Genomic DNA, 13,325 nt, shown 5'->3' with positions numbered 1-13,325 from the left:
TTTGCTGCATCCCTTTCTCATTTTTGTTCCAGGGCGCAATTTCATGCTCACCCTTTGAAGTTCTCTAACTATGCTTCGAGCACTTTGGAGAAGAGCTCGGGTTCCACTAAAATGTCACAGATGTCAAAGGTGAAAGAGAGCAGAGCCAGCAACAGCGCAAGCCCCTCACAGTTTTGCTGAGAGAAACCTGGACTGGAACAGAAACTTCTTTACTCCAGTCACAAAACCCCTTTTCATGATGGCAAAGGAGGCCAGCCAAATGCTACCCTGCTGACCTCCACACCTGTGATCTTTCCACAGCCAAAGGCTTCTATTTAACATCAAGGTCATTTATAAATGTATCATTTAAAATCTAACAACTAAGAAATTGCTTTGATAGGTAACATGCTATAGTATTTTTAAAACATCACCACTATTATTTTTTTTAACTTTTTTTTTTTTTTTTAAAGTAAACTCTACCCCCAACATAGGGCTCAAACTCAGGACCCGAGATCGAGTCACATCTCTACTGACTGAGCCAGCCAGGGCCCCTGAACATCACCATTTTTATAGATCCAAAAGTTCATCTAAAAATAAGAACAGGTGACAGTGCTATAAACGGGGAATCTTCACACTTTCAGCAAAGTTAAAACAAATCTAAGTATCTTCCAGTTCTAAGCTCCTAAACTGACATTGTAGGTGTCCTTCCTTCACCCCAATTCACAGCTGTCTGTGTGTCCAGGTGGCCACCCAACATTCACATTCCTAAAAGTATTAGGGTTTTTAATAATTGCCCTACCTTCCTTCCTTGGATAATAAAAATTTGTTTCTGTTACAGATTCATGCTGAATCTGAAACAAGTATCGAAAGCTTTACCCCAAGGGTTATCTCCCCCCCTGCTCTCCCACATAGCCTCCTGCTTTAATGCACATAAACAGCCAGACCAACCAACTACTGATGTAATGGTGTGAATTTACAAGTCATGAATGAGTAAATGAACGTGTAAGTCTGTCATCTTAGCTGACTTAATACTTGCTTATTTTTTCTGACATCCCTTAAACTAGAGACAAATGGGTCCTACAGACCCAAGGCTGAAACCAATTTAACACATAGCTCTAAGCTTGTTGTGAAGAAAGGAGGTCATCCTGGTTAAGATCCTAGGTTCTGGAACCAAGCAGAGCAAATCGAGACTAGCTGTGGGTTCTTGGGCAAGAGACTTCCCTGCTCCAAGAATCAGTCTGTTCATCTGCATACCAGGGTTCATAGTCTCTAACTCGCAGATACGCATGCTGTTCTCGTGGTACCTCATTAAACGGAAGTCACTGCTACTCATATCACTTTCTGTATCTCGGTCATGTTATTAAGGAAATATTGCCCATGAAAGGAGATAATAAATCAAGTTGCTTCCATATTAATTTTTCTATATTTGTAAATTAAAAGCATTTGCACAAACAATAGTTTGCTTGCTAAGGATGTCTTGGGGAGGAGACGGGCATACCGGCTTTCTCTTAGCAAGTTGAGAAGATCATCTCTAAAGGTATCTCTGTTCTTCTCCAAGATGCCCCGGACATCATACTGCACCTGGTTTTTACAAAAAAAAAATGAGAAACGGTACAACTGATCAAAAGAATAACTTCCGGTCATAAGCATCTCCTTGCAAAGCCAGACCCACGAAGAGAAGTCATTTTGATAACATTTATGATTGGCTTCTGAAATCACTATTTCTCTACCAACTGGGCAGATATCACTAAGAATCTCAATTAGGAAGTTACCTCTCCAGCGTAGTGTTTCACTCCAAAATTGTTGACTGCAACTCTCGGCTTCACGTAAAAGTGGTTATTCTAATAAAGAAACAAATACAAATGCCTAATTTCACTTACTGATTTGCACTGACTTCCCAAGAGAATTAACTACAACAGATCGTGACAACAATTTTGAAAACCCACCACGCATCAGATGTTTAGGTCAGAGCGTGTAACACACTTTATCAAAACCATGTAGGTCTTGTCTGTCACTGCAGAAGTGAGGTTAAATTCTATACTCCTCAACTAAATGTGGGCACCTTCTGATGAGTAGCCCCAAATCTATCCCTTTAACTTATTTCAACTTAGTTCTAGCAACTGGAGAAGAGAGCTTTGGTTTGAGAAAAAAATTACATGTGGGAAACACAGTGGAGCCAACAGCACTGAAATATCTTATGTGTAATCTTAATCCACAGATCAGCTACTCAGACATAATTAAGAATTGGTAGGTTTTGACATACAGCATGTTGATTGTGTAACTTCTCCAATAAGGTGCTGTCTGTGGCCTGAGGAAAATGGCTTTCTTCATTGATAAGGGCTAGGAGACCAAGTTTCTAGAAGAGAGGAAAAAAGTTACATGAATTAAAAGCTGAATGCCTCAAAATATTTCAGAGCTCCCTTCCCCCTCTCTCAAGTAAGTGTTTGTTACAGGAAAAGGCACAACAACTTCTTGGTTTAAAAATAATGCAGAATGACACTATGAAGACGTCCGGTGAATTTAAGTTCCATAGAAACATGGAAAAATGGACCCACCACAATTCTGGGGACAAAATTATAATTGGCCAGTCTACGACTGGTGGTGGCAAAGCTTTCGATGCTGATTTAAAGTCTAAGTGAAGCCAATTCACACACTGTTGATTCTAAAATATGGAGTTCAATGAGACAATAGGTTTGAAGCAGCCAAGTATTTAAATTAACCTTGCACATTTGCATGTATGTTTCCAAATGGTCCATTGTGTTCTAAGCATTCACATCCTTGATGTGCATGTTGGCACAAGCTATTTTGTTCCCATAAATATGAATCAGCCCAGCGGGACACCCTTGGGACTGCTACAATGCTTCAACAATGTTACCTTCTCAATCAGGTCCAAGCATTCACCATTGTCTATCCAGTCAATGTCTTCCCACACCAATCCCTCCCTGTAGCAAGATTTAAAAGGGCTAAGTTATAATAAAATAGAGCTTTAAAACTATCTAATTTAGTGACTGATTTAAAAAAAAAATTGAAGTGGAATCCTATGAGTGCTTACCTGCTATATTCTAGTTGTTCCAGAGAAAAAATATGCTTGTTGAAATATTCCTGAAGTTTCTCATTTGCATAGTTTATATTGAACTGCTCAAAGTGATTAACCTAAATGGGGGGGGACCATTCAACAAGTTATCTTTAGTGCCCTTACACATACAGGTGAAGAAAAGGGGGGAAAAAATCTGGGGAGAATTATATCAATATTTATTTGAATAAATCATCCAATAAGGGGAGAGAAAGCATACCTCAAAGTTTTCGAATCCAAAGATGTCAAGAATGCCAATAGATTTAAAGTCATCTTTGCCTTTGATCCTGCTGTTAATCTTCTTAATCACCCACTCGAAGCAGCGAGCATAAAGTGCCATGGCCAAGGAGTCTCTGCTGTCTTCCGCCTGTGGGACAGGAGACACGGTGACTGTCTCCTGCTGACCATGGACAGCCCAGGCAGGGAAGTCCATCCCTGCCCCCCTTGAAGACACACGCACTGAACAGGAGTGACACTTGGGTCCCCAATACCAAGTCAATCAGTACCATCTAGGAAAACACAGATGTCTAAAGGAAGGGGGAACTGGAGCTCCCTCACTCATTTTACAGTAGGATTCACTCAGACCTCCTTTAAATATCAGGCTTTCAAACTCAAGTTTTCATGTTGAGTTATAGGAAAAAAGCTAAACCAACACATATATATATATACAGCTACAAATTTTATCAGGTTTAAGACAACAATTAAGACCTGAGCTTTCTCCTGATCACCTTCTCATAATCTACTTATTAAAAGATTTTGATTTATTAGAGAGAGAGAGAGAGAGAGCGCGCGCAAGTTGAGAGAGCAAGCATGAGTGGGGTAAGGGGTAGAGGGAGAAGCAGACTCCCCACTGAGCAGGGAGCCCGACCGGGGGGGGGGGGGCCCCAGNTTTTATCAGGTTTAAGACAACAATTAAGACCTGAGCTTTCTCCTGATCACCTTCTCATAATCTACTTATTAAAAGATTTTGATTTATTAGAGAGAGAGAGAGCAAGTTGAGAAAGCAAGCATGAGTGGGGTAAGGGGTAGAGGGAGAAGCAGACTCCCCACTGAGCAGGGAGCCCGACGGGGGCGGGGGGGGGGCCTCAGTCCCAGGACCCTGGGATCATGACCTGAGCCGAATGCAGATGCTTAACCAACTGAGCCACCCAGGCACCCCTCATGATCTACTTTGTACACAGAAAAATTTTCTTGATGGCATGGTTAGCAATTTTACTTATCTAATCAAGAAACTGATATTAGATGGGCTGGCACATATAATTGGCTCGAGGCAGTAGCAGAAGGGAAACTAAGCACTACTACATAATAATAACAATAAATTATGATAGCTCATGTTTATCTGGTACTTAAGTAACTGGCATATATTTATTATTATCCTTACAAGAATCCTATGAATTAGGTATGATCACTATCCCTGCCTTACAGAGGAGGAAACAGACACAATGACTGCACTCCCCAAGAACAGAAAGTAGTGTGTCAGGACTCGAACTCAGGAAATCTCCATCAGACCCAGTCCTCTTTGAAACGCGGCATCACTACCTCTAAGAAAATGATCAACTTTGTCTCCTCCCTTCAGCAGGGGTATCTTCTTTATTCTGATCAGGAACCAAACTCATTTGAATGGTTTGTGGCAGTTACTTATTTGAATCAAAGCCATGAATGTGAAAGCGCAGGAGTGTCTTTTAAAAACATGCTTTGATGGCAAAGGGCACGTACCTGTTGAACGGTGAGGGGCGTGAGGATCTCCTCCCCCCTGAGGAACATAGATCTCTGCGTCAGAGCGTCGGTGAGCTGTGCGGGGTCCAGCCCAAGTAGCTCAGCAGACCTGCCCAAGGCTGGAAATGAAGAACAAGGCAAAAGTGGATGCACTGAGCCAAGAAGGAACGGGCCCCCAAATCTAACTCCACACAGTGACATGGGTTCAAGGCGAACTCCACACTGTGACGCATTAAAGCAGGGAACAGTCCTCAGTCCCTCAGGTAGAATTTACAGAACACACATTCTACTGGTAAGTTACTCCCTCCCTTAAGGAGTCTCAGGCTAGGAGCAGAGAACCTGATGCTTGGACCAAGTGGGGTCCTGAGACCCTGAGGCAGCGGCTACCCAAGATCTGCAAGTCTTGCAAGGTCGTAACTATTTGCCGTGATGTTAGGATGTTGTTTGCTGTTTTACTCACACTCCCTTACCACGATAGAGAGGAATTTTCTGGTGGCTACGTGACATGAGGTGTCTCAACAAACTGAATGCAGAAGCAGGGAAGAGAATCCAGCTGTCCCCCATTACATCAGATATCTTCCAAGTTTGCAAAAATGTAAGGCAATGTCACTCTTTTTTTAAAGATTTATTTATTTGAGAGAGAGGGAGCACGAGCAGGGGGAGCGGGAGCGGGAGAGGGAGCCTCTCCACGGAGCAGGGAGCCTGACATAAGGATTCATAAGGATATGAATTTTTCGTCTTCACAACACATCACCGAGGCACTTTACGAATAAGAAGTCACTGGTGTTGGGGGATAAATAACTCAAGGAGACAGCCTGTGGGCAGCATTTCCGCTTGAGAACGAACGGGCTTCCCCAGGACATTACGTCACCGCGCCCCTGACCCCTGACGCTTGTCTACATCTAATCCCTGGTGCTCATCTTTCTTTACTGGGTCCGTTTTCCTCTTGCTAAGAATGAGCACACAGTCACCATCCCCTGCAGTAATCACCCCTCATACGCTTGGGCCCTTTCATAGCTGACAGTTCCCATCAAATACAAAGTTCCGTGGGTCTCCGTCCAGGGTCAGAAAGCTCTTTCTGTAAAAGGCCAGAATAAATATTTTCGGTCTACGCTCCCTATGAGGAAAAACCCAAGGGGGAGGGAGCCAGGGAGGGGGCATCTTACCCGTTTTGAAGGACACTTGGGCCCCACCAGCAGTGATAAATTCTATGTTCCCAAGATGTAATACCCCAGCGAGAAGCCTCAGAACCTCCCGAACTTCCTCCCTGCTGAACTGCATCACCTCCATTGCCGTCTGAAAGAAAATCAATGTATTTAAGTTTTTGTTGTTTTTCTTCCATATTAAAGAAAATGAAAAACCCATTACTCAGTAAAATCGTTAGGTCTTGTTCTAAAGGCAAGAAAACAAGAAACAGACTCATGACCCCTCACTTTTAAATGATAAGGATCTCACATAAAAGAATGTAATATTAAGGAAGAAGTGTAGAATGTGGAAAGAGCACCCAGTCGATGACATCCAACGAGATACGTGCCTCATCAGTGCCAGTGACGCCACAGAACAATTCCCTAAGAGTCACAGTGATGATGCTGATAAAGAAATGCTTTTTCTGTAGACACGGAAGCATAATGGGACATTTATTTTCTTGCACATAGTCAGTGGGGAAGGAGAAGGCTTCAAGGGACCGTTCCAGTGTAAATTTCGGGGCCTTTCCTTAATGGCGAAATGCAGCAGGGACCCAAGTCAGAGGAATACAATTCTCTACTAGGAACTCTGTAGATAGGAGCGTCTCTGCTCCTTTTATAATAGAAACTGATGGAATAGATGAATGGATTCAGATCAGTCTTCTCTAGACATTCATCACATCTCTTTTTAATTTCTCCAAAGAGTTCTTAAAGATCTTGTCTTGGCCCCTCCATAGGAAATGGAAGTTAACATAATGCTGTTTGGGGAAGAATAAAAATAAACAGGCCCCTACAGGAGAAGAGGTTCGTTCCCAAATACAAGTACCCAAACACCTGAAGTCAGGTATTGTCTGAATTACATCAAAGATCTGCTCATTTTCTATTGTGATTGATTGACGGATTGATTTCAGAGATGGGGGGGTAGGGGCAGGGGCGAGCAGGAAAGAGAGAATCTTTAGCAGGGTCTGTGCTAGGCATGGACACGGGGCTGGATCTCAGGACCCTGAGGTCATGACCTGAGCTGAAATCAAGAGTTGGATGCTCAATGCTTAACCAACTTGAGTTACCCAGGTGCCCCTGTGTTATGATTCAGAAGCCATATTCTTGTCAAGAGAAAAGCACCCCTTTCCCCCAACCGAGGTACTGTTGGTTATACTAATGAAAATGACCTACCAAGAGCCTGTGGACCCACAATGTAACAATCGTTAACAATGACAATCACTTTAGGGGATTAGGAAGGAAACCATGCACCACCTTGAAGCAGTAGAAATTGTAAAAGGAAACAACTGGAGATTTAACATGTGAAACATTTAACTTCTTTACAAGGAAAAAACAAAGTTGAAACAAAGGGCAAATACAATAAACAGGAAAACAATTTAAAAATTATAAGAGAAGGAGCAATAGCTTGGCCATAATAAAAGGTACATGAACAACAGAAATAAAATAGGCATTTCTTATAGGAGCATATGCAAGTCCTGCCTAGAAATGAAACATGTACAAATCAAAGAAAATCTGAGATCGCTTCTATTAATTAGCAAAACACTTGTGAATGATAAACCTAAAATTGGTGAAACTGGGACGTTGATGCACTGGTCATTGGTGCTGTAAGTTACTATAATCTTTTTGGAAAACAAGATTATATGACAGTATCGTGTTGGTCGTATATGTACCAGCAATAGTTGAGAACAGTTCAATAGTTTAGAATAGTGTATACTTTTTAAAGGAAATTATGATCATCCAGAAACATGATTTATGATAGCCTTCTATAAAAAGTTTAAAATTATGTCTTTGTGGGGTGCCTGGCTGATCGCTAAAGTATGGGATTCTTCATCTTGGGGTCATGAGTTCAAGCTCCATGGTGGGTGTAAAAATTACTTAAACATAAAACCACATTATCAGTAAATTTTTTAAAAATTATATTTTTATAACTTTTTTTTTTTCTTAAAGTAATCTCTACACTCAATGTGGGACTCGAACTTACAACTGAAGATCCACAATCGGGTTATCTACTAAATGAGCCAGCCAGGTGCCCCATAAAGAAAACCAGCCTGGGAAGTAAATACACCGTATTGAAAACAGTTGCAATGTTAGTGTTGGTAAACTCACAAACATCATGTTCCATCACGTCTTTTAATGTTTTGACAACATTTTTACAATAACAGTACAACATTTTACAATATTAACAGTGAATGGATAAACAAATTGCAGCTGATTCAAGGGAAGAACACTCACTAGAAAAAGGAATGAACTGTGTTCTGTATGATGCAGACGAGTCAAAGGAGGTAGACAGGAGGATACGCTCTGTGTGGTTTCACTTACAAGAACCTCTAGAAGAGAAACTCTACTGATTTGTGCCTGAAAACAGATCAATGGTTTCCTAGGAGTAGGGTGGCTGGGAAGGGCCAAAGGAACATTTGGAGTATAGAATCACCCTTCATTTTGATTGTGGTTGTGGGTACATGCATGAGTAAATTCAAAATCCATTAAAACGTATACTTTAAATGGTAGCGTTTTATTATGTCCACTGCCTTTCAATAAATCTGATTACAAATAAAAACACCATGAATTATTTAATTGGGGGTAAGATGACTCATTTCATGGGTGAAAACAGAAATTGACACAAAGAATAAGATTAGTCGAGTGCTTACCAATTAAAAAAAAATGGAAAAATAATTATTCAGATTTACTTACTCTAAAAGTTAAAAGTAAAGAAAGATAGTTAAGAAACACAGGATAATTTCTTATTCTCAAGACTCTTAAAATAGCAGCGAGGACCAAATCAAACAGCGAAATAATTATAAAACATCTACTCTGTGCCAAAGTTAATACTTTCCCTCTATGACTGACGTTTTCCTCCTATAAGACATATTCAACACTAACTTACAAAAATTCTTAGATCATAGAATGATCACAGAAATGAAAGTCTTCACTGTTTAAGTCAACTACCTGGACATTATATAACACTAAATGGAAATAAGAACAACAAAAAAAAATAATAAGTTTGCAGCAGCAGAAAACGTGAAGCAATCAAATGAAAAATACCGAGATGCCCGCTGACAATATTCTTGGCTAAGTTTTTAAATACATACCGAAGTCATATACGGAGATAGAAAGCAAACAAAGTGTGCTCACTGTGTTAATAAATTTGACTACTTTCAGTCTAATTCTAAGTGAATTAGGAGCGTGGTGATGAGTAGTAATTGCATTAATCATACCGCGGCGTAATTTAATGGCTGCCCCCTGTCGCCAGCAGCGTGGGCATGCGTGCTGGAACCACCAGCAAGAGCCTGTAATTATTGTGCCCTACTGCCCTGTTTACAATCTCTCCAGTTACAATCTCCACCCCCCTTTGGCAAGAGTAGCCACTTTAAAGCTTGTTATCATTATCTTATTTTCTCAACGTACGGTTCCAAGACTTAAAAACATGCTGGGAAATTCTCAGTATAGTTCAGAAGCACTAAATGGCAATTTAGTTATAATAAAACTGGCACAAAATTAAAATATTTTCAATAAAGCCCGTATTAGGCACATAAAAAAAGGGTTTTTGGGAAAGTGGGGGTGGGTGGGGAGAAGGAGGGAGATGACAAATATGTGATCTAGTCCCAACTGTGAAGGACCAAAGGAAGCCAGGCTCATCGTGATAGAAACTAATAAAAAGAGGGGCAAATTTCAGGTGCTTTACTGCCAAAAGGTACGTCCGCTTAGGGGCTCAGGCAGTTGGCTACGAGGTGTAGAGGTGCCATTCAAGGCAAAGGGACCATAGATGAATCCTGAATAGTGTCACTGAAACAGTGGAAGAGGAGGCTATTCTGGGCATAGTAAATCGCAAGTAAGCAATTTGATAATAATCTATTATGTAATGTGATACTATGCAATATTATGTCATTTTATAATATAAAATTTGCTTATGCTCCCAAGTTCTTCACCACTGAAAGAGACTGATGTTTCCATGCTTGGCAAAATTGAGGTTTAAAGTCGGCCCTTTAAGTCTTAAAAACTGACTCCTGTGGAATGAATTTATGCATACATATACATGGGCTCACACCATTAAAAACCCAGGGATATATCCAGTAAGGCTGATACGGTTCAGAAACCCCCAGTCCTGGTCCACAGCCAGGCATGCTATAAACATTCAACATCTGTGGAGTAAGAGAATCTGAAAAGATTATCACCCAAAGACTCCTGTTACTTCACACACATTTTATCAGCTACCATTCTGGTGGGTCAAATGCAGATAAATTAGTTGTTCCTATTGACTTGAAATTTCTAGAGCGACTTGAAAGGCTGCATAAAAACATGGCTATAAAATTCAGCATACGTTCACGGAGTCTGTACCAGGAAAAACCAGGTCCCCTAAAGCTGTCCAGGGTATTTTATGGGCACTTATTTATATTAATGTCAAGTGGTAGCAATGATGAACTCTAAAAATACATAAAGCAAATTCTCAACAAAATAAGCAAAATTCTTAAAAGAAGTATACAGGAGTATACTGACATTGAAGTTGATAAAAAGAATCACTTTTTAGCAGCTAAAAATGAACACCAGAAATGACATTTGCATACATAATTCACAGAAATAATTTCTATGAATCTTTCAACATATTCTGCAAACAAATGTCCTTCAGCTTTAATGAAATGTGGTCCCTTCCCTTCCTTTGATCCCAAAACCTCTGGGGAAAGCAGCTTTACGAAACTGAAATATGAAGATAAAAATTTAGGTGGTATTTGATTTTGGAGAAAATACTGAGAGAAAAATTACATTCAAAGCAGCTGTACAGTATGATTCAATCTTTTTTCCTTCTTTAGCAGAATACCGGAATTATATGTGGCTCATTTACTGCAGCCTCCTTGGTGCCTAGAACAGTGCCTGGCACACAGCAGGTGCTCAAACACGTTGAATATATAAAAACCAACTTCAGCCTGAAGAGTTCGGTGTCTCTTTTTCACCATTCCTGTCATTCCTGGTTACAGAGTAAGGTAGAACAATGGGCGGGCTGGTATTGACAGGATACTTATGATCGTAGAAATTATGATTTTAGGAGTGTAATCCTAATTATATAATTAAAGCTGATATATTCACTGTAAATACATAACACAAAATGATAAAATCCTAGAATTCTGCCTAACATTTTTGGTATATTTTTTCGTCCCAGCCTTTTTTCTGCATAAAATTACTGTATCAATTATCATATACCCTCAATTATAAATAAAATGCTTTTTTAAATAAAAGGATTATCAAGTGTTGCAGCTTATCTTCCTCAATTATAAAATAAGCAAGTTTTTCCATATAATTAAATATATTTGAGCATATGTTTTGCTTGCTGTAATGGACCTAATCTTATGCCTATAACAAATTATTTAAGCCATTCCCCAATTTGTGGTTCTTGCAGGTTAAGGTAAAGGGAGAAAAAAAATGAAGGGAGAAAATCTTACTTTTTTAGAAAAGAGTATTTTTCCTCCTTTCTAAAAAGGTGCACCTTTTTTTTCTTTTCTGACCGTATTGCTTAGAACTTTCAGAAGGTTAAATAATAATAAAAACTACATGTTCCTGATTTTAATACATAGCAGCTAGGTTTTCACTGCCATTCCTAATAGGCCGACACTAAAAAGTAATCCCAAAGTAAATATTTAAGAATATGCAGATGGAATACTTATAACCTTGTCTATATCTACATCAACGTCATGTACAAATTTTCTTCCTTTCTCGATGATACCTTCTCAATATAAGATTAGATTATAAAAGCCAAAACCTACTCTTTCAATTCAATAATGAAAGCTAGCAATCAATGAAAAGCAGGGCGAGCCCCAAAGGTCTACCTGTAGGCTAGCAAAAGGCACAAACAATTCTGAATCAGAAAATGAAGGTCCAAGAGGAGAGCAGAGGAAACTCAGCACAGTAACTTCTCCGGGGCTCTCAGGACAAGGGGAGGACCCGATGCCCAGTGCACCCTAGTGGCCAGCGAGCTAAATCAGTAGACCTGCTGCTTCTTGGACAATTAGGAGTCTGTCTCCTGCCACAAACAACGTGCTTCTATCACAAAGCATTGATCTCCAGCTTCAAGAAAGAAAAAAAAAAAAAAAAAAGGAAAAAAATCCTGTCCTCCTTTGCCCTTTTCATCAAAGATAAGAATGAGTTTTCATATTTATTCTAACACACAGTAAAGACTAAACAAATTGAGAGAAAGTCTGAGTACTGACAGAACTACAGGAGCAAAATAAGATTGGGAAAGAAAATTTAAAATATTTAAACATTTCATAAAATCCAACTGTCAGTCATGCTGTCCAGGGCACACAGCAAAAGGTGTTGTCACAGCGGGCTTTCTTGTTAACAGTTTCAAGGAAGGCATTTGGCAAGAGAAACCCCTCTGCATTATAAATGACAGAATAAAAGGGACACAGAGGGGAAGAGGATCATATTATAGCCAATCCTGTTCTTAATTTCAATTTAAAATGTGGAAAAATGATGTGTAATATATATCCACTTAAAAAAAACCTGATTTCATTCCACAAGGCATTTTTATGAACAATCTGGAAGAATAAATGGGGATACTGAATAGACAACCGTTGACAACTATAAAGACAAGAACCTGACCAACAAACCTGGGGTGTACCAGAAGCAGGGACCACCCACCTGCCTTGTGGATTAGAGTCTGGGATTTGCCGTTAGACTCCACACCGGCTCTATCTGGTACTGTGTGTGATTAGGCTGGACACCAACCTCTCTGAGTCGTAGAGTGTAGACAACCTGGGTTCCTACCCTCACAGGGTTAAGAGCAACGAGAGAGATGGCCCATTTGAGTCCATATAACAAGAGCTCAATGTGAGCTGCGTTTACGATGAATGAACCCTAGATCCACTTATCCAACTGTCGTGGTAATGACTCTGGCGAAGGAAAGGAGACCGCACTGGCAGCAATCTACGGGCCATTCGCAATCGGGCGGGGCTATTAATAAAGCTCGATGACCAGGCTTCCTAAACGTTGTCACCTTATAACAAAGTCCACGTGATATCAGAAAACCATAAGTGACACACATATCCACACCTCAGAGTTGTAAGGTGACTACCGTTCTTGTGGTCAGAATCGGTTCTCAGAATCAGGCGAGAACCAGACAAGATCCTAACAGTCACCTGGCCTAAAGGTTGACAGATATTTAGCTGTAGAAACTGTTATAAAAAAAAATAAAAATAAATAATAAGCTCAAAAAAGAAAGACTGGCATGTTCCGGTGCCAAGCCTGTGATATATTTTTTTTAATACATACACTGTCCCAAGTCAACCCCCCCCATCCTGAATGCCACAAATATTTATCTACCTTCTAAAGAACGAGGATTCTCTTCCAGTCTGGAACATTCTTTATCATGATTTGGAACAAGA

General features: G+C 40.1%; 1 protein-coding gene across 1 annotated transcript in view; it reads right to left on the bottom strand.

Moving 5' to 3' along the window:
* MYO10 (myosin X) overlaps window positions 1-13,325 on the bottom strand; it is a 228,227-nt gene that overhangs the window by 86,421 nt on the left and 128,481 nt on the right. The window contains exons 12-17 of the mRNA XM_011231438.3: window positions 3,273-3,419; window positions 3,032-3,132; window positions 2,855-2,921; window positions 2,243-2,335; window positions 1,752-1,820; window positions 1,478-1,560 (exon numbers count right to left, since the gene is read on the bottom strand). Of these exons, the coding sequence (XP_011229740.2) occupies window positions 1,478-1,560; window positions 1,752-1,820; window positions 2,243-2,335; window positions 2,855-2,921; window positions 3,032-3,132; window positions 3,273-3,419 (560 nt within the window). The remainder of the gene's footprint in view (window positions 1-1,477; window positions 1,561-1,751; window positions 1,821-2,242; window positions 2,336-2,854; window positions 2,922-3,031; window positions 3,133-3,272; window positions 3,420-13,325) is intronic.

Source organism: Ailuropoda melanoleuca, chromosome 3 (assembly GCF_002007445.2).
Source record: "Ailuropoda melanoleuca isolate Jingjing chromosome 3, ASM200744v2, whole genome shotgun sequence".
NCBI lineage: Eukaryota > Metazoa > Chordata > Mammalia > Carnivora > Ursidae > Ailuropoda > Ailuropoda melanoleuca.
This window is presented reverse-complemented; position numbering and strand designations above follow the sequence as displayed.